The sequence below is a fragment of the Poecilia formosa genome, unplaced genomic scaffold, assembly GCF_000485575.1.
Source record: "Poecilia formosa unplaced genomic scaffold, Poecilia_formosa-5.1.2 Scaffold3, whole genome shotgun sequence".
Taxonomy (NCBI): Eukaryota; Metazoa; Chordata; class Actinopteri; order Cyprinodontiformes; family Poeciliidae; genus Poecilia; species Poecilia formosa.
Genome location: NW_006799942.1, coordinates 3,490,044 through 3,510,987, shown reverse-complemented (window position 1 = coordinate 3,510,987; position 20,944 = coordinate 3,490,044). Strand labels below are relative to the sequence as shown.

The 20,944-nt window shown below is 39.2% G+C and overlaps 1 protein-coding gene across 1 annotated transcript in view; it reads left to right on the top strand.

The window, feature by feature from the left end:
• The window catches only part of dchs1b (dachsous cadherin-related 1b), an 86,993-nt gene extending 72,532 nt beyond the window's left edge, over nucleotides 1-14,461 (top strand). Inside the window, exons 12-29 of the mRNA XM_007555395.2 lie at nucleotides 144-584; nucleotides 883-1,178; nucleotides 1,325-1,440; nucleotides 2,963-3,202; nucleotides 4,555-4,680; nucleotides 4,786-4,995; nucleotides 5,860-6,116; nucleotides 6,207-6,413; nucleotides 6,489-6,885; nucleotides 6,981-7,094; nucleotides 7,208-7,419; nucleotides 7,555-7,706; nucleotides 8,428-8,558; nucleotides 8,661-8,947; nucleotides 9,819-9,960; nucleotides 10,047-10,218; nucleotides 11,010-11,419; nucleotides 11,500-14,461. Of these exons, the coding sequence (XP_007555457.1) occupies nucleotides 144-584; nucleotides 883-1,178; nucleotides 1,325-1,440; nucleotides 2,963-3,202; nucleotides 4,555-4,680; nucleotides 4,786-4,995; nucleotides 5,860-6,116; nucleotides 6,207-6,413; nucleotides 6,489-6,885; nucleotides 6,981-7,094; nucleotides 7,208-7,419; nucleotides 7,555-7,706; nucleotides 8,428-8,558; nucleotides 8,661-8,947; nucleotides 9,819-9,960; nucleotides 10,047-10,218; nucleotides 11,010-11,419; nucleotides 11,500-13,544 (5,955 nt within the window). The 3' untranslated portion in view covers nucleotides 13,545-14,461. The remainder of the gene's footprint in view (nucleotides 1-143; nucleotides 585-882; nucleotides 1,179-1,324; nucleotides 1,441-2,962; nucleotides 3,203-4,554; nucleotides 4,681-4,785; nucleotides 4,996-5,859; nucleotides 6,117-6,206; nucleotides 6,414-6,488; nucleotides 6,886-6,980; nucleotides 7,095-7,207; nucleotides 7,420-7,554; nucleotides 7,707-8,427; nucleotides 8,559-8,660; nucleotides 8,948-9,818; nucleotides 9,961-10,046; nucleotides 10,219-11,009; nucleotides 11,420-11,499) is intronic.
• Nucleotides 14,462-20,944: the final 6,483 nt, after the last annotated feature.

Sequence of the window (20,944 nt, the reverse complement as noted above, 5' to 3'; positions counted from 1 at the left end):
AGTGTGCTTTGGCTCAACCTCTCTGTTGATTGGGGGAAATAGTTCAATGCGATTGCTATCTGAATCATCATTATTATGTAACTCAATTGACAGCAAATACTAGAAAAACTTGAGTTGTTTCACTTTATTTGTTTTCATTTCAGGTCCTCAGCAACTCCAGGTCTCCCCCAACGCCCAATGTCCTTTCTATGACCCTGAACACTGTCGAAGGCACTGCTCCTGGCTCCATTATCGGCTCCCTACGGTCACCTGACCATCAGGATTCTACTGTGCAGGAAGGCCAGGTTACCTACCTGGTGGTGGGAGGGACCGACCGGGATGGGACTTTCATGGTGGACCGCCTGGAGGGCGATGTTTACCTGGTGCGCGAGCTGGACTATGAGAAGGGGTCAAGATACACTCTGCACATTGAGGTGTCTGATTTCTCTCGGGCGTTTCCAAGCAGCCATCTAGTCAAGCTCGACATCAACGTTCAGGACAGCAACGACCACGCTCCGGAGTTTTCAGAAGACCCAGTGACAATTGTGATCCCAGAAAACACAGATCCAGGGGCTTCTGTGTACACATTCCAGGCTGTGGATAGGGTAAGACAATTGTTGAATTGTTGACCAGTGACTGTAGATTTGGGCAGCACAAAATAACGTGCTCACTTTGTATGCTGATTCCAATGAGTGAACTTTATAGTCATCTGTAACAGGAGTTATCAGTCGTCCCTCTGACTTTTTTAATGTTTTTCTTTGAACTATATCAACCTTTAGTGTAGCTATCTCATTTTAGCACTGAAATGTTTTGAAAAGAAAATGGTTGTTCACTTACTATGAAAGTCCTATTATTATTTATAAAAGACTACTTCATCCAATCTTAACATTTTGTGTTGTATAGGATGGTAGTGGGCCCAACAGTGAGCTACATTATTCCATTGAGCATTACTGGCCTGACACATCTGACCTCCTGGTTCTTGACCCTGTTACTGGCGTCCTTTCCTTGGGGAAGACGTTAGACCGTGAGACTACCCCGTCCCTCTATCTTGTGGTGCGAGCCACGGACCAGGCAGTGAATCCCTCTCAGCGGCGCTGGGGCTCGGTCACCGCACGGCTGTTTGTGACGGATGAAAACGACAATGCTCCGACATTTAGCTCTCCATCTGCAGTGAGTGTCATGGAGGATCAACCTGTGGGGTGAGTTTATTTTCAGTGGCTTCAAGCACTTTTTAACACTTTTCGTTCAAGTTAACATTGCAAAAGATAAGATTAATTTCTAAAACATTAAAGTTACTCCTCTGTTTTTGTTGTGGTTTTAATTTTGCTTTCATCTTCACCAACAGGTTTGTGATTTTGTATGTGGTGGCGCGCGATAAAGACGAAGGAGAAAATGGCAGAGTATCCTACAGAATCCAAGCAGGCAACAGTGCGGGTCGTTTCACTCTCAATCCTAACACAGGTAAACTTATTTCAAGTATGAAACTTCAAACAAAAACAAGACAATGTTCCAGAGACAAAAATTGTATTCAGAGGGAATTTATAGATTATCAATGAACAGAAGAAGAAAAGTTCAGATTCATTTTCCTCACCAGCCAAATAGCAGGACTTCTTTCCTCTCTGGTTTGTGAACAATGGATTTATCATGAATATGGATGAGCAAAATTTAGGTAATAAAAAATACTCACTTAAAGTCCTTCATCTGAACTTCTTAAGTAACTCTCATAACTTAATGTACTAGGAGATCACTCAGTCCTTTGAAGAAATGTTTTGCATTTTTAGCAGTTTCCTAATGTTTCTTAACAGATTGGTTCATGGAACATAATCTTTATTTTGGCAATTGAAATCCTGAATTGGAATTATATGTTCAGGCTTTGACAGTTCATCTCTGAGGCTGGGAATTGGTGGCACATGCAGCTCTGACTGGGATTAAGAACCATAAAACAGACACTTAATGCAACTTCCAGATGGAAGAAAGTCTTGATGTCATTACTTTTGAGTATCTGTTGGGTTGATTTCACTTCTGGGTTGTGTGGCGCTAAGTCTGGAGTTATTTTGAGATGTATAGCAGATTAGCACGCATTGTGAAGAGCCTTGCCAAACTTAATGGCTTATGTAGAAGGTATCATTAGACTGCTTATTGCTTAGAAATGGCCAAGTTTGTTCTGCAATCTGTTACTTAAGTTTTCTTGTTGGTTTTATGAAGTGTTCGGAAAGGTTTCTTCTGAGTTGGTTGCCCACATAACACTACTTAAAAATTTATATTTGTAGAAAATATTTTTTGTTACATGAAAGTCAGATTATTAAGGCAATACTTAACAGCTGCAAACAAAAATTTCAGTCTGGATTATTTGGTGGTCTTTCCTACAAATTGCTATTGAATAAGTGATATGGAAAGAGCGCGAAAAAACAAGGGTCATGATGACCTATAGAAGTACATGGTTTTCCTGCTTCTGCCTTTAAATGACACAGACAAAAATCCTCCAGGGACATTAGAGTCTCAACCCCCACAAAGACGTCAGCACACAGTGTATCCTTGGCTTGCGGTGGCATTTATAAATTACACGTCTCTCAGGCACTGAAGCTAAACTTTGCACAATTCTGTGTAAAGTACAAACACACAAACGCAAACATGTATTTCATACTTCCTCTCACTTTGGCTGACCCTTCTTTTAGTTGGTGGGATTGCAGTAGGGCTGAGGGATGGAGGCAGAAAAGCGAGGAAAGTAACTGAGCCCAGACTCTGAGCACTCAGGTTGTAATTCACTGATCTATGTGAATTAAAGTGATTCACATAAGTTACACACATTCGCACACTAGCTGGTGCCTTGCAGATTTAAAGATGAGATTTGAAAACAACTTAAAAGTGTGTAAATTAAATAGCAATTTCAGTGGAAAATATGTTAAGGTTATAAAACTTTAAGGTAAAGTAATACTTTTTAAAGAGTTCTAATAAACTATTATATACATTATTTCTGTTGCAGGCTCCCTCTCGATCCTTAAAGCCCTGGACCGGGAAGAGCAGGAGGTCTTTAATCTAACTGTCGTAGCAGAGGATCATGGGGTACCGCAGCTCTCCGCCTCCCAGGTGTTGTGTGTGCAGGTTATTGATGTGAACGACGAAGCGCCGGTGTTTCATCAGGCTGAGTTCGAGGCCCAAATAATGGAAAATCGAGGACCAGGAACCACTGTATATACTATAACGGCCACAGACCGAGACCAAGGTTTGCTGAAAGAGAGCCTATGATAAAAATAAAGCCGGTTGACTTTTTTTAACGGGCTGGAGATAGGCGACTGTAGCAAAGATAGTTTGGATATTCATAAATACTGAGAAAAGTGTTGAGCTACTCAAATGTTGCAGTTACAGGAGCTTATAGGCCCTGAAAAAGTATTTGCATCCCATCTTTTGTGTTTTGGTGGAATGTTTTTCTATCCAGCCCCCACTGAGTTAGAGACAACGTCAACTGGTGAAATTTAACGTCTGAACTTCTTTATGCTATATGTGTACCTTGCATATCTAAAAACTTTTTTTTATATATATGATTCTACCTAACAGAATAGATCAAGCTCAGTCAGACTGGATGGAGAGTTTCAGTGAGCAGCATTTCTCAGGTCTTGCCAAGGATTCTCAACTAGATTTATGTGTGGACTTTGACTGAACCGTTCTAAAACAGAACATGGTTTGCTCTAAACCAGATATGTCAAGCTCACTTTCCACATGGCATGTCCAGCTTACAATAGAATTGTGTCCTGCCCGCAAGATAATTTTACATCTTTATTCTTAACCCACCAGTGGAATACATAATGCCACACCAATCAAACTATGGATTCTTTAACACACCACGACAGCAAGCTTGCGGTTCAAGTAGATGCAGATAGGGCACCTCCACAGATCTTGATGGAGTTTGCAGAAAGCAGACATGAAATGTCAGCTCACTCAAGGCAAAGTATGATTCCTTGGGTTCTGCACAGTTTCTGCTCTTCATTCGCAAGACGATGCTCCAGCTCTGACTAGTACATGCCTGTGTGAGGAACTGTTCCCAGGAGATGGTGTTTTGGTGACATTTTTTGAGCTACAGCACAATAAAAACACCAAACATCTGGCTCCAAACATTGATGAACTTGTGGCAAAAACAATGCCAAATATCTGGCAAAACATGACTATAACTGTTGTGTGTGTTCCATTTTTTCTGCTAAATGGCATGTTTTCACCACCCTATATTGTGCTGTTGCTTTCATGTATTTTCTTCTAAACTGTTGGTCCTTTCTGTGAAAGAGTTTAAAACGCCTGGTCTTAATTTCATTGGAGCTCTGACTGATTAATATTATTATCCAGTTGAAAGGAAGTCTTTTACAGCCTCTAGCAGATTTTATTCTAGGATTTCTCTGTATTTGGCTCCATCCAACCCAACAACTCTAATCAGCTTCCCTAATCAGAATGAAGCTGTGCCAGTTATATTGTCAAATTAAAGGTTCAAACTATACACCTCACCTGTATTCTTTGATTTTCATACTGTTTGTTTACTAATGTTTCATGTTTTCATAAATATTTAATTTGTTTTGTTTTTTATAACAGGTTCCAATGGTCATATAACATATGGAGGTGTTACAGAAGACGGTTTTGTCATAAATCCTTTGACAGGAGTCATCACCACCACAAAGGAACTTGACACAGAGGTTCAGGATCATTACACACTCACTGGTAATCAAAACGTGTTATTTTACACAACTGAATATGCTCTATTATGTAGAAAAGCTCCCTGTTTTGTGTATCGGCATAAACTGTCAGCTGACAATTTCTCATCAGTGTATGCCAGAGATGGAGGACTGCCTGCAAATTTTGCCAAAGCTGTCGTCCGTGTGGAGGTCCAGGATGTGAACGACAACATTCCTATATTTGCAAAATCGTTGTATGAACTCGAGGTGCCAGAAAACCAGGATCCCGTAGAGCTTTGCTTTATCAAGGCCACAGATCCAGACTCTGGTCCCGGTGGAGAACTGGAGTACAGAATTGCAGGTGAGAGATAGCATTTTGTTTCTAATCTTAGACAGTGATTTAAATGATTAATTTTTGTGATTGGGTTCATTTTTGTATGTTTCATCAGATCATGCATAATGGTGATTCAGAATGTGTCCAGTTTGATATCAAAGATTTAACAAACAATGCTTTTTATTTTGAGGTTTTTCCAAGGCTTGAAAGGACCAGGCAATTAAAAAAAAAAGATATATCTATATAATCAGCTCCATTTTGACTACTGTCATGAAATTGCCTCACTTTCTTCCAGTACTAACGCAACTTAAATGCCTGTTGATGCATATTCTATTCAATACAAAAGAACATTTTGGAAGTACTTTTTGTCATCTAGTGGCCAGTGTGCGTACAACATCCAGTTTTGATATTACAGTATTAAATGGCATTTGAAAAACAATTATATCTGCCCAGAATGGATTATACAGAAGCCTAAGTTGAAGATTATGTTAACAGTATAATTAGTAACAACATAATTCAGTTATTTTATACCACTATAAAACTGTAGCTGGAGCTTGAACAATTGTTTATATATTAATATGCCCAGTTGTGTCTTATGTCATTTTAATTTTAATTCATGTGTACATGGTACTTCCAAATTAACTATCCTTATTAAATTTTGATTGTTTATTTTGGAAGCAAAATAAACAATCCCTTTGCATCTATATCATCAGAGATATGGTGATATCTGATGACTGAGATGCACATAATTCCATTTCATCTGGCTTTTGTAATTACTATGCTCCCTGCATATTCAAGAGACCTTCATTGTGACCACAAACTTGCTTGGGTTACTTCAAGGTTCCATGAAACACAAGACTTTGCTGATGTCTTTCTCTATCATCATTGTAGCGGGAGACTTTGACGGAGCCTTCCAACTCCACCATAGCACGGGAGCTCTCTCCACCTCACGCAGACTTGACAGGGAGACAATTGCGGAATATAACTTGGAGGTGGTGGCCAAGGACCGAGGGAGTCCTCCTCTTAGTGCTACTGCCACAGTTAGAGTGAAAGTGTTAGATGTCAATGACAACAGCCCAGTTTTTAAAAGAAACAGCTACAACACGGAGGTCTCTGAGGATGCTGCAGAGGGTTTTCAAGTTCTGCAGGTATGACAGATGTTTAAAAGATAATCAGAGCGTCAAATGAGCACTCAAGTTTATTAACATATTGCTGAATAATTTCTCCTTCTTTTCCAGGTGTCAGCAACAGATGCTGATGATGATCTTAATGGGAAGATCCTGTATTTTCTTAGTCAGGAGGCACACGGAGCGTTCACAGTCGATGAAGAGACTGGTCGTATCACCACGTCAGCACCTTTGGATCGGGAAAAATTGGCGTCATACAGCTTCCAGGTGTTTGCTGTAGACCTTTCTCCTGCTGTGCCCAGGAACTCTTCTGCTCAGGTAAAAACATTGGTGCTGATGGCGACCAGTTGCTACACTTTTATCCTTTTAACTTATGGGACATTTACCCAACAGGTGACAGTCACCATTCTTGATGTCAATGACAATGCTCCCTTCTTCGTACAAGACCCGTTGATCATCGAAGTTTCCAACAGGCGTTCCCAGCGTGTTTTAGCCACTATGAAGGCTGAGGATAAGGACTTTGGTGCCAACGGTTCTGTGTTTTATCGCTTTGCCACATCTGTGAAGGGCTTCAGCATCAATTCGCTGACTGGGGAGATCCAAGCCACTGAACCGCTAACAGACCTTACTCAGGCTCAAAGGACCTTGATAGTGGAGGCCATGGACCAAGGGAGCCCAGCACAGTCCGCACAAGGAGTGGTGGTAATTTTTGTGAAGGAAGTGGAGTACAATGGTATTCGATTCTCAAGGAATGCTCGAGATGTCAGCATACAGGAAAACGCTGCAAAAGGTTGGGGAGCATTGTTTGGAATCATGGACTTGCATTGTTTGTCAGTTTCTCTGATCTCACCAGTAAGTAATATTGTGTCTGATTCACAATTCTAGGCACAGCAGTGGCTCAGACTCAGGCTCAGTATCCTGATGGCACACGTATGGGGATCAGCTATAGTCTCTTTAGTGGGAACAAAAAGCAGGCTTTCAGTATCAGCTCCTCAACAGGTGAGATTATCCAGCTTGCTTGAAACCTATTGGTGTATAAAGCTGTCCCAGTTTGAGAATCTTCCCTATCAATCTTGTTAACAGACATTTTCCTTTTACCATCTGTCCTATAGGTGAAATCTGGGTGCAGAGCTCCCAGGGACTAGATTTTGAGGACAGTCCCCGACTCCGTCTTGTCGTGAAAGCTGAAACTGTGTCCTCCACATCATTCATGGCTATTAATTTGGTGCTTCAGGATGTCAATGACAACCTTCCTCGCTTCCAGTTGCAGAATTATGTCGCCTACATGAAAGAGGCACAAGGATATGAAATGCCAATTATACAGGTGTTTAAAGATCATGAAAGTTAACTTTACATTACTAAGTCTTACTATCAGAATTAGACACACTGACAGTTCTAGAGGTAAAGTGAAATTTTTTATTTATTTTTTTTTTAATTCCCTCCTCGATTCTTTTCCCAGGTGGTGGCCGAGGATGTGGATCAAGGGCAAAATGGTCAGGTGACCTACTCCATCCAGTCATCAAGCATGAGCGGCTTGTTTAAGATCGACCCGATGACAGGAAGCATCACGACAGCTGCCATCATGGACCGGGAGATCTTTACAAAAACCAAGTGAGGATAAATCATTAGTCCTGATAAACAAGCACAAAAAAAAATTAACATACATCTTTGCTGAATACATATTAGTGCTGCACAATATATTGAATATTAATTTTAAAAAAACATTATAAGTGTTTGCAATATCACAAAAGACTTCTTGTAAGTACATGGATCTTTTATTGTTCCTCTTCTTGTTTTTCACCCTCCAAGTTTTTAGACTTCGGTGGGCTTAGGTGATTTGCTAGTTTGTCGCCATTTCCGGACTAGTAAAGATGAAAAATATATAAAATCCTTTAACTGCACGTTTTGTTGTCTTTCTCATTTTAAGAAATGACTGAAAGAAATTTGTTTCAATATGAATATATACGTAGCCCTTCATGAAACAGAACGTTATGGAGTACTTGCTAGAAGTTTTGAGACAAGCCTTTAAAAGCAAAGCGAAGCTTTCATTATATTTCCATTTGAATTTTTAGTGGCTCGGCTACTTGTAAGAAATGATTTGTTATTATGAAATGAAGAAATGTCTTCATGGAAATATATTTTAGCAATGTTTAATGTGAGGTTATGCTACTGCAATAAAATATGAATTTTATTTTAAGAGCTGTTACACAGCCTAACCATAATTATTTGATTGGGTACTTTACATGTACATATTCATGTTCTCTTTCCATTATATATTTTGATATCCAAAATATCTTTGTAAAAAATATATATATATTTTCTCAACTCACAGGCTAGTAGTTACTGCAACAGACAGAGGAAGTCCAAGATTGTCCGGTTTAGCCACACTGACAGTGATAATTGTTGATCAGAATGACAACAGTCCTACTATCCCCTTACCTCAGGAGGTTCGCATCCCAGAAAGTGAGTATTTTTAATTTTTAAGCAATCTGTTTCTTGGTCATCATGATCTGTTAAGCACAACAAACATTTATGTCTCATTTCCTTAATACTCTTTCTTGTCAGATACATTAATCGGCACAGAGATTACTCTTGTGACGGGCAACGACGTTGACTCCAGTCCTGCCCTGTCCTACTCCTTGCATCTTGACCCAACAGCTTTAGGCAAATTTGGGATTCACCGTTACAGTGGGGGTGTATCACTGACTGGCCCGCTGGACTTTGAAGAGAAAACATGGTACACCCTAACCGTCAGAGCTACAGACAGCCAGCACCAAACTGAGGCAAACATTACAATTGTGGTGGAGGATATTAACGACAATGCACCAACATTTACCCAAGATCTCTATCAGGTAGGATAACCTATAAAGAAGGGAAATAACATTTCCTTTTCTTTTTCTTTTTTTTTTTTACTTTTGTATGAATGTAAACTCATTGAAATCATTGTTTTTAATGCACACTATAAATTACATCTGCATGAGGAAATGCACACAGTCATATTTTTCTTTTACATTTTTGACCTCTTCACACCTCTAAAGACTTGACACCATAATAAATTTTACACCAGAAATTGTCGCTGCAGCATACAGTTTTAAAACTGTTGTAAAAACATGCAGGCACATTCCCTGTGTGCACACACTGTGGGCGATAAAAGTTAACTGCCTAATTTTAACTGGTGAAAAGTTGTAGAGATGAGCCTATATAAACTGTGTCAGGAAATTACCTCAACATTAGCACACTCTGAGGAAAAACAGTCACTGTGCTATGATATGCACTTTTTCTCATCTGTGGGGCTACTGCCTGTTGCCCTCTTGACTTGGACTTAGAGGATTTATCACAGTATTTATGTACCTGGTTTCCCTTTTTTGCCCTGTGGTGTAACTGTTTGATTCACACTTATTCACAAAAAGACAACAAATCACATTATCCCCCCTCCCAAAAACAAAAAAAAAAACGTTTTAACATGTTCACTTTTTTTCTGTTAGTAAAGGGAAAACTGGCATATGTTGTTTTGAGTTGTTATTTGAAAAGTCCATTTTTTTAAAATATTTCTATGCAACAAAAAGCTAGGGTTGTCAATTGATAAATACAATTTAAGTTTGAATTTGAGTGGTCAGTATGACTGGAAAGATGCTACTTAAATTCAGTACATTTTCCAGTTATTTGTTTACCATTAATTAATTAATCAATCAATCAATTCTTAAACCAAATATTGTTCTCCAGATTACCCTGCCTGAGCACACACCACCTGGAAGTGCAGTTATCACAGTAACAGCAACTGACAAGGACTCTGGAGAAAATGGAAAGATCACCTACAGAGTGATGTCGTCCACTCAGGAGGGTTATTATATTAACCCCAGCAATGGTAAGATTATCTAAGCTCTTCAGTTTTCTATATTAGTTGATCCTCACCGCATTTTTTGCACTGACTAGATTGCCTTTTCTGTCCAGGAACCTTGTTTATCAACCACCGAGCCGAGTTTGACCCTGAACGCCCAGCAGTAAACATCGTCATTGAAGCTCGTGATGGAGGCTCACCTCCACTCTCCACTCTCACTACAGTCCAAGTTCAAATATCTGATGTCAATGACAATTCTCCTGTGTTTCACCAGTCAGAGTACAGGTTAGTCACCATTTATTTACAGGTGCATCTGAATAAATCAGAATATCATTGCAAAGTTAATTTATTAGCACATAGACAAAGCTATTATAGCTATGTTATATTATATAGATTCCATAATAACAGAAAAATATATCTAAGTATTCATTTCTAGAATTGTTTTTATTTTATTTTTTATTTTTTTGCTTAGATTTAGGAAAAATCCATCTTCTCAGAAAAAATATATTACATAAGACTAAGAAAAATATTTAAAAGAGAAAAGTTAGTTTATTGAAAAATATACCCACATACTGTAAAGTAAGTCAGTACTTGGTTGGGTTTGATTTTGCATTAATTAATACATAAATGCTGCATTGCATGAAGGCAATCAGCCTGTGGCATTGCAAGAGTGTTCAAGAAGACCAACTTGTCCTAATAGCAACTTTCTGCTCTTCTGCATGGTTTGGGTCTGTTGTCTTTTATCTTGCTCCTAACAATACCTAGAATATTTTTATTTTAATATTTTATTCATGTTTATGCAGTAATACTATGGTAAAAGGCAGATAAGGCCATGGTTGATCTCAAGCACACTCATGAATGATATGTGTCTCACAATCCTCTCAAGGCTGTGGTTATCCTTGTTATATATATATTTATATATACACAGATATGTCATTTTTTCTTTTTACCTGAATTACTGGAATAACTTAACTTTGTGGCAATAGTCTAATTGATTGTGTTGTACTAGTAAACCTTGGAGCATGTTGGCCTAGTCTCAGCATTAATTCTTGTATGTGACATTTTTCTGTATGCAGGGCTACAGTTTCTGAAGACACCATCCCAGGGTCAACAGTTTTGACCTTTGAGGCCTTCGACAGTGACCTGTCACGAGAAAACTGTGGCTTTGACTTTGCCATTGCCAGCGGAAATGAAGGAAATGCATTTCAGATTGAGAGCAGCGTACGCTTCCTGGAAGGACGGGGCTTCCAGACAGTCGGAACGCTGCTATTGGCTGAGAGGCTTGACTTTGAAATCAAACCACTTTATAACCTCACTGTTGTGGTGTCAGACCGAGGTGTCCCCCAAAGGAGTTCTAGTGTTGCTGCAATGATAACCATCACTGATGTTAATGACAACCCTCCAGTGTTCACTAGAGCAGAATATACTGTGTCACTCAGCGAGGGAGCGGCCTCTGGGACTGAGATTATACGACTGACCGCAACAGGTGGGCAAATGTTTTATATTCTTACCTAATTTAGCTACTGTTCCTTCTTTTTAATCTGCTTCTTCTGCTTTGATTTTCAGACCCAGACTCGACTCCCAATGCTGAAGTCCAATATACCATCAGCTCTGGAGATGAGGTGAACCTATTTTCCATTGACCAGTGGACCGGAGCCATTAAGCTTGAGCAAACACTTGACCGGGAACACCAGTCTATGCACATTGTGATTATTCAAGCCACGGATGGCAATGGTCATTTTGCACTAGCTCCAGTCATTGTTGAAGTAAAGGACGTAAACGACAACCATCCATTCTTTCCTGTGGAGGTCCTAACAGCCAGTATTCGGGAAAACCAGCCAGCAAACTCAGCTGTGACTGTTCTCCATGCCATAGACCATGACACAGGGGTTTTTGGCCAACTGAAGTACTACATGGTGGAGAGGTCTGGGAAAGGAAAAGACAACTTTGTTGTGGACCAGAATTCAGGAGAAATCCGAAGTAAATTTACATTTGACTATGAAAAGATCAACTCCTTCAATTTTGAAGCCTTGGCTGTGGATTCAGGCAACCATTCAGCAACTGTAACTGTACAGGTGTTTGTCACAGGTGAAGACGAGTATGACCCACTGTTCACTTCCAGTGAATTCTCCTTTGAAGTGCCAGAGGGAGCCAAGAAAGGCCAGAGCATTGGCCAGGTTCAAGCACAGGATGAAGATGAAGGAGTGGATGGTGTTGTTCTCTACTCTATAACTTCCATCTCACCATATTTTGATGTAAACAAAACTACTGGTGTGATTTTTCTTAAGTTAGATAGTTCCAGCAGCAGCAGCAGTGGGTCAGGCCGGGCTAAACGGGAAACCAGGGTTATGACCCTGGATGTAAAAGCTCACAGTCCACTTGATGCCTCTCGCTCTACATCAGCCCAGGTCTCCATTGACGTCACTAATACCAACTTTGGCTTGGCTGCTGATGTAAACATACTGCTTATTATTATCATTGCTGTGTCTCTGGGAGTCATCATATTACTTGTAGTTTTGGCTGTGGTAGTTTTCCTTGTCAAGTCACGCAGAAGGAAAAAAGATCAAGATACAGAAGACAGGAATCTTGCATCAGGAACTGCCTTAAAGAAATTGGATGAATGCACCTCGGGACCTGGAGGAGACAATATTTACCACCAGACTTTGCCAGGTTATGTTGCTGATCAGGGAGGAGCTGGTGGTGGTCCCTACCCTAGAGGAGGCTCTTTGGACCCCTCTCACTCCAGTGGCAGAGGATCAGCTGAGGCAGCAGAGGATGATGAAATCCGGATGATTAATGAGTACCCTCGCGTTGCCTCTATTACCTCGTCCATGCAGGAACACATCTCAGCCAGAGGGCCAGATTCTGGAATTCAGCAGGATGCTGACCAACTTTCGGACATATCCTGTGAACCTGCAGCTTTGGAGGGAAGCACTTGGTTCAAAGGGAAGAAACTGGGTGGCAGTCTGAGTGGGACCTTGCTTTCTGGCCAGCTCCCAGTCTACAGAGATGAAGGAGGTGGTTACCTAGGAGTAGGTCGTGGCCTAAATATTTCCCTCCCCAAGGATTATGCCTTCCCTGAGGATGGTAAACCATCAGTTGATGGTTCGCTCACTGCTATTGTTGCGAGTGATGAGGAGCTTCGTGGAAGCTATAACTGGGATTACCTGCTCAACTGGTGTCCTCAGTTCCAACCTCTCGCCAATGTCTTCACTGAGATTGCCCGGCTAAAAGATGAAACCACTCAGCAAAATCAGAACCCTCGCCAACCCTTTCAACCCAAGCCCAAAATGGATCCCAAACCTAGAATCGATCCTCCTCCTCTCATCACATCAGTGGCTCACCCAGGGGCTATGACAGTGCCCCCTAAAGTCCCTGTAATTGGACGGACATTCCCCCACTTGTCCTCTCTTCGTAGGTCTCCTATTAGTTATGAAGGATCAATTTCTTCAGCAGCAATGTCGCCAAGCTTCTCTCCATCCCTGTCACCTTTGGCTGCTCGGTCTCCAGCTGTTTCTCCGTTTGGAGTCAACCAAGGGCCTTCTGCATCAATGATTAGCACCAGAGAGCCTTCACTTGAGCAAAGTCCTGATCATGAGATGAGAATATGATTGGCACTATTTACAGAGGGATTTAAGATTGATGTCATGAACAAAGCATGCAATCCCTCTAGATGTTCTTTTGAAGAACATGTACTTTTCTGATATAACTGATTTCATCATAAGAAAAGAACGTTTCACAAATGCGCTGATCAATTTTGGTTTCAAACATCTCTTGGACAAACAAACACTGCATATTTACCTAGTTTAATACTTGGGTTTGCTATTCAGACACTTGTCAATGTTGCAGGAATACACAAAAGTGAAAACATGCCTGGTTTGACAAGAACCAGCCAAACTCTTTTTTTCTTTTAAAGTGACATAGATCTCCATGAACTGAACAGGGTCAGGAGGTAGGTGTTTCCACTGACAAGCCCCTAAAGTCAGAGATCTCTTAGTGTGTAGATAGATAGATGTGCTGTTTTTCATGTTTACCTCACTGGCTGGCCAGAGAGCTAAGGACCTTCTCTTTGTGTCAATGAACTTTTTTACACTACAGTATTAAACTTGTGTTGTGGGTGCTTTTTAAAATGGCTTCTGGACATGAGCAGAGACACAGTGATGGACCTGCAAAGGCATCACATAGTGGACAGAAATGGAGATTCCCTCCAAGTCAAAGAACACTTGTTTTTATTTTATTTTTATATTTTTATATGAATATATGATTTCAGGTCTATTATTCTACATTGAGAGGTTATTGTTTTGTGTATTTGCATGTATGTATATTTGTATGTATCTCTTACATTTTTAGAGACTCTTGTGACAGTTGTGTGAGAGTGGAAGATGTTTTTGTACAATTATTTATATGAAAATACAGACTTTCTGCCACAATTTGGCAACAGGAAACCAAACACATCTCAGTTTGATCTGTTTCTGACCTGTTGTTACGTTCCGATTTCTTTTTGGGGTCAAGTTATTGATCAGCCCAACTCCAAAACAGAAGTCGAATGAAGATCATCAACATAAACTTAGCACAAAAAAATAAGAAAATTTGTGTTTTGTCCTTTTTTGTGCTGTTGTTATAACAATGTTTTTTGTAAAGAAATCTTAGTGTGTAAAAGTCTGTTTGTTTCTTCTTAAGAGTTGCCACGATTAAGCAGAAATGCATACATTTTCCTTCTAAATATGGTACCTTTTTAAAAAATAAACAGGCTTTTAAACAAAATAAGATATTTTCCCAAACATCGTTACAAAAACTTGACAATTTTGTTATTTTTTTTTAAGCTAAGTACAAATCTCAGCTTCTCCAGTTATTCAGCATTATGTTGTGTGTGCTTGCACAGAGTGGCACATTCCCACTGTCATTCAGGGACATCTGAATTTCCTGATCACCTATGTGTCTTTGAAAGAAAGTGCTTCCTAAACTACAGTCTTCACAGCCATTAGGCTATGAAGGTTTTCATCTCAGCTTAATGAAAAGACAATGAACAAACTGAGATTTTTAACTGAAAGAGTTTAAACATAAGAGGTTTTTTTCCACAAAAACAGTTCATTTGTTAGATTTGGGCAGGAGTGAAAGCTGTTTCCTAAAAGTTTCCATGAAAAAACAAAAAGCAAAATAAAAACACAAACTGAGAGCTGTTTTTATAATTCAAACCTCAAGCTGTCATGAGGTACATCATGACAATTTTCTAGTCCAGTATGTTTGGTTCTCTCCCTTCCGTTTTTCTTTTTGAGCAACAAAAGAGCCTTATTCATGAGTGACAATAGGATGGAGCAGTAGATATTTAGACAGATTGTGGCCTCTGGTCATATCATGAAGAAAAGTGAAGCTCTTGGCTTACTGTTCTATGAATGTTTTGATCTTCGCTGAAGGAAACCAGGTGGCTGAAATAACCTTACTTTGTAAAGAGGCTGGGTTTCTCCTGAAAAAAAAGGTGAAGAACTCGATCATCACTGAGATCTAACGTGTCTAATCCGTTGCAATGAAAACTCTCAGCTGAAGTAGTTTGAGGATTTGCTCACAACTAGAAAACTCTTCTTGGATTTTCCCAGCGTGATTGGAGGAGTTAGCCAGAACTTGTTTAATGGTGTATAACTTTCTGCCTGGGATACCTCATTATCCCTCAGAATGAGCTGGAAAGGGTCTTTGAGAAGAAGGATTTCTGGAAAATCCTTCTTCTCAGAAACAATATTTATTCAAGACATTTTTTTTAGCAAAATCTGTAAAAGCCTGTTCATGATATTTATGAAGCAAATTTTATATTGTTGAAAATTACCACAGTCAACTGAATAGCTTTTTCTAACTGCTTAGAAGACAAATTTTGTTATGTCTATGCGGGTCTTTTTTCAAGACTCGCATAGATCATGCTACACTTACTTGTATTTATTTAACACGGTTCTCAATAACATCACTTTAACTCCACTTCCAGACTCAACTCCCAGTTGGTGATACAGTAGCACTGTCTTTCAGGGCTGAAGATTGCACTTTGGCATTCAAAACAGAAAGATCCGATGTTAAGCAAGCTCTATCCCCGGCCTAGTACAGGAACTGCTTTGGTGGAAAAATCAAGTTGGAGAAATGTAGCACCTGAGCCAAACAAATGGGAAGCAAGAGCCTGAATCCCCAGTGAATGTAAAAGATTTTGGCAAACAGTGCAGTATTTATGTCTGTTTTACTTTCAGGTTTAATGCATTTTGTGTTGGTGTTTCTTGCTGTAAGCTACATCAAAGGCTGTTTTTAACTCTTCATTTCCATTCAGACCATCTAGCCAAATTGCATTTTCTGGATGTCCCGTTGTTTCCAAAACACGTTTTCTACCTCTCTTATTTGTTCATCACAACACTGCATGTTCTCTCATGCAAAGCAGAAAGCTGTGGCTGACATGATAAGACAATTTTATTATTGCTCAAGTACATTTGTGTTGGAAAGCTTCAATTTAAACATGGATGCCAGTGACTGATCAGTGGACAAATGGCCAAAAGAAATAACAATGAGACAAACTGTACATGTATTTAAAGCAAATAATAAATTCCTACTGATCTCTTTTGACAAACTGGAGTCAGACCTCATCTTTGTAGAACATAATCCAAGATTACTAGAGAAGAACTGTTACAAAAGTTAATCAGACTTAAAAGTAAAAAATGTCAAAAATAAGCTGTAAATATCTAGGTCAAACAATGTGTGCATTTGTTGTAGACATATTTTGAACCTACAAAATACATTTCTGAATAAAAGAAAATATTAGAATTTAAAAAGTAAATTCTTTGGAAATGAATCATTTTCACTGATAAATTAATTGATGACTAAAATAATTACTTGCAGCCCTAAGATGCAATTTGAGCCCATTGGTCAGAGTTCATGGATGGAGAATTTGTGTAAAGATGTAAAAAAATACTCTTCAAAGGAACCACATTAAAGTTGACTGAATGAGCATTATCTATTTTTAAAAAGGGTAAAGATTTTAGTATTTATATGATCTCAGCTGTTAGATAGAAAACAGAATTGCACTGTATCTGCAGTGAAGAGTTGTTCAATGGACAACCCACTAAAATTCTCCCTTTTGTGAGTTACTACATTTAGACTGTTATCCATACACATACGATCAGTCTACATAATTTCAATTTAAACAAATGACCTAAGCGGTATATCTGCAGAGAGCAAAAAGAAAAACTTGCTGGCTTGACCTAGATATTCGCCTGCATACAAAGGTTTGTCTACAGTCTGCTGCCCCAACCTGCAACAATAAATAATTACAAGCACACAGATAAATTAACTTGGAGACGACTGCTCAGTGCCACATATGTCCCACAACAGCCTACCTAGCTAACAATAGCTGGCCTAGATTCTGTTTTTGAGTGAACAAACTAAAACTGTGCTGCTTTTTCAATGGAAAATAGTGTAGAAATGAACAAGAAAGCATTACTCAAAATGTCTGTTACACTACAACATTCATCAGGACTAAAGTCCTGTTGTTTTCTGTCAACTAGAAAGTGTCCCACATAAAAGAAACTAAAGGATAGCCAGGCGGTGATTTGGTACTCAGAAAAGGATAGTCTGACATATTTAAGATGACTGCAGTACACAGATATAAAATTGCTTATGTCTTGCATCAATAGGTTTGCGAAAGAGAATCAATAAAATCAGTAATCGCTAGGAAATAGGTTTTTGATTTTGACCATTACGAGCTGTGACCTCACTGCTGCAGGATTTATTAAGAACCCACAAAGAGAATGTCTCGTCTGTTTCTGTGGTAACAAAACCAGTTGACCTCTAATAAGGTTTGGTTATGTGTTCCACATAAATAAAGGTTACTAAAGCTGGACTCGGTGTTCTTCCTTAAGTACTGGTTGGTAAGGCTGGGCTGTGTGTCCCTGGTTAACTGGTTCCTGATTGGTTCCTCTTTGATTTAATAATGGATGATCAGTATATAGTCCCTGAGAAAACCCGGGCTGTGTGTTTCCCAGTAAGTACTGGTTAACTACCTGTACTCCTGATTTGTTCCTCTTTGGTTTTCTTGATAGCTACCCATTAGTTCTCATTTAGTCCCTCTTTGTGATCCAGGTAACTAGTCTACTGTGTGTTCCCCATTAAGTGCTGGTTATCTAATGATGCACTACTCCATTAGTACATCCTTAGTTCCAAAGGGGTGTCCAAGTAGTTTATCAGATATTGTGTACCTTAATGTAAAGTGTTATCTCCTCATTGGTCATTTTGGCTGGTTTGGTGTATTTGCCGATTTTTGAAAATCGTAAAATGCATCTAATGTATTCTCAGTGCTTATTTTTAATTGAAGCAGTTATATATTTGTAAGAAGCCTTGAAAAAGGGATGGAATCCCACCAGAAAAAGGACTGATAGCTGGCCAAGACGGTTAGTACTTCCTGGTTGTTTTACTCATGTACAGTACAAACTCTTTTGTAAAAAAAAAAAAAAGAAAATAGATATTTTAGTTTGCTGTCTACATTTATTTAAATTTGTTGCACACCTAAATGAAAAACACACACAGGACAATTAAAGGGGCAGTGTTATCTAAAATTGACTTTTTTGAGCTTCACATCATATTGTAATGTTAGTCCCTCATCAAAAGCATACATGGAGTGTTTCCCTGTTGTGAAATCCTTTAATCTCCTGTTGCAACCACTCAGTTGTGCAAAATTCCTGGTTGGACCTAGTGCTGCCTTCAAGACACAGCTCCTCCTCGGAGCTGCAGTTTCCAAGTTTCTGAGCCTCACAGAGCAGCCCTCCTCTGAGACTCCACCACTCAGCTCCGTTAGACTCGCCAGCAGCAATTAGCAAATCCTGGTGGAACTGCACATCTGCTGAGGTCATTATAGGAGCTACTTCTTAGTAAAATGTAGGCAAAAACTTTGTAAAAGGGTTGATAGAGGAGCGGTGTGATGAAAACGTCGTTTCAGAAAGAGCAGGAGGTTTTGAAGAGACAGATGTCCAATTTCAAGGCGATAAATTACAAAGTCAAATTTCTTTGATGTCATATATACAGCATTTTCATGACAACTGAAGGTAACATAGTGATTTAATTGTGGTATAAATGGCACTATGTGCCTGGAAAATACATAATACTACCCCTTTAAGAAAGGTTATGAAAGCATAAGTAGCTCTCAAGATGCAATTCCATTTTTGTGGAATCCACTTTACAGCAATTCTGTTGTTGAAACAATATTGTTTTTACTGTCACAGTTTTTAGAACGTAACCTTAAATGACAGAAAGGGCTCACCAAGTGTTTGGAACAGAAACAACCTCCTTGGAAAACGTGGATTCTGATAAATCACGTTCTCCACAAATGCAACATTCCAAACAAGCACACTCTGTTATAAAGCCTGCTTTATTTCCAGCAGGACTGGAAAATCTGCAGCTGCGCTCTTTGGGAATCAAACTGCAAACCATCACTTCTGACTAGGAAATTAGTGTCCAGGTGCTCATTCATTTGGACTTTGATCAGCCTAATTTAATTAAATGATTGATCAGTAAGTGCACATAAACACACAGCTATTAAAAAGATTAATGTTGGCTACATGCAGCTGCTAAGAAGTAAGGTAAACTTTTAAGGCGCACCCCCCAACTGATACAGCATTTGTGAATGTAGGTCAGAGAAGAGGGAGGGGAAATATAGACCAGATCTCTAAAAGTAACAACTTTTATTGCCTCTTTAAGCTTAGCTTGAGCCCCTGCAGGGATTTCCAACTTTTATTTGACAAAAAAAAACCTTCTTTCAGACATAAAAATTGTAATTAAGGGATCAAAACCTTTACATTTCCAGAGCAGAAATACCCCGAGTCAAGCATTAACTGTATTTTTTTATTGTTGTTTTTACCAGCTAAGCCACATTCTCACATGAAACTCATTTACAAAGAAGATATGAACACTTTGTGTTCACATTTGGTTTTTCATGTTTACGAATTTACAGACTTAAAACTGGAGGCATTGGATTCGTTGCTGGTGAGCATCGAAATATAACTGTGTGGCTAAAGGTTTCAATTCTGACAGAAATTATGCAGCGTCATTGTTGTTACATATTTTTGGTTAAATGTTCCCATGGAAGATTAAGATTCAATGAGAGATTTATACCTTTCAAAGGTTTTAAATGAGCAATACATCAAGTTTAAGTGCAAATATTTGCAGAGTAGACAATTCTTTTAAGACTCATATCATTTGAGCTGGTATACTGGACATCAACTTTTGACTAATGGTGATCTATTCTTGCTCTGTCAGTACTTGGAGGTGCTTGTTTGTTTGTCTACTTGCTTTTTAAAGATGACAGCAGGTTCTTGTTAAGATAGAAAGTTTTCTGGTTGTGGACCTGAGATTTTAGCAGTTTGATCCTTCTCTGCTTTATCAGGTTGGCCTTGTGACAAGGTGCTTCGTCATGCTGGAACAAGCGTTACTCATCACCAAACGGCTCCTTCATATGAAGAAAAAGTTTCTTATGAAAGACGTTGGCACCATTATGAGTCTGGCTTTTTAATTGGACATGGGTCGTTTCAGCACATGGATGATTATGGGATGCTTCACCCTCACTTTTTCTTCTCTGGACAGTTAGTTCCTTTTCCAGATGCCATAAACACTCTGACGGTAGTTGAATCAGAAAGGAAATACTTTTGTCCCATCCTCTCCAATGGAATCCTGCTCCTCTGTACAAATTTCATTTCGTTTTGGGTTTTGGATTTTTTTTTCTTGAAAATTAGTGGTTTCTTTGTTGCTCTTATTGCGTCAGAGTTAAAAGTCTGCATCTCGACATGTGGGCGGAAACATTCCCCCCTTGCTGCCATTGATGAGCAAACACAGTGCTTACCTAATAAAGGGTTGCCACCAGTGTTCAAAGATTTGCAATCTGCTGTTAATTTAACCACAAAACAAATGTGGTGATTAGTGAGCTTTTAAATGAAAGTAAAAGTGGTTTGTTTAGGTTGTAAAGGTTGATGGCTTCTGCCCTAGTGAGCTCAACGTTGTT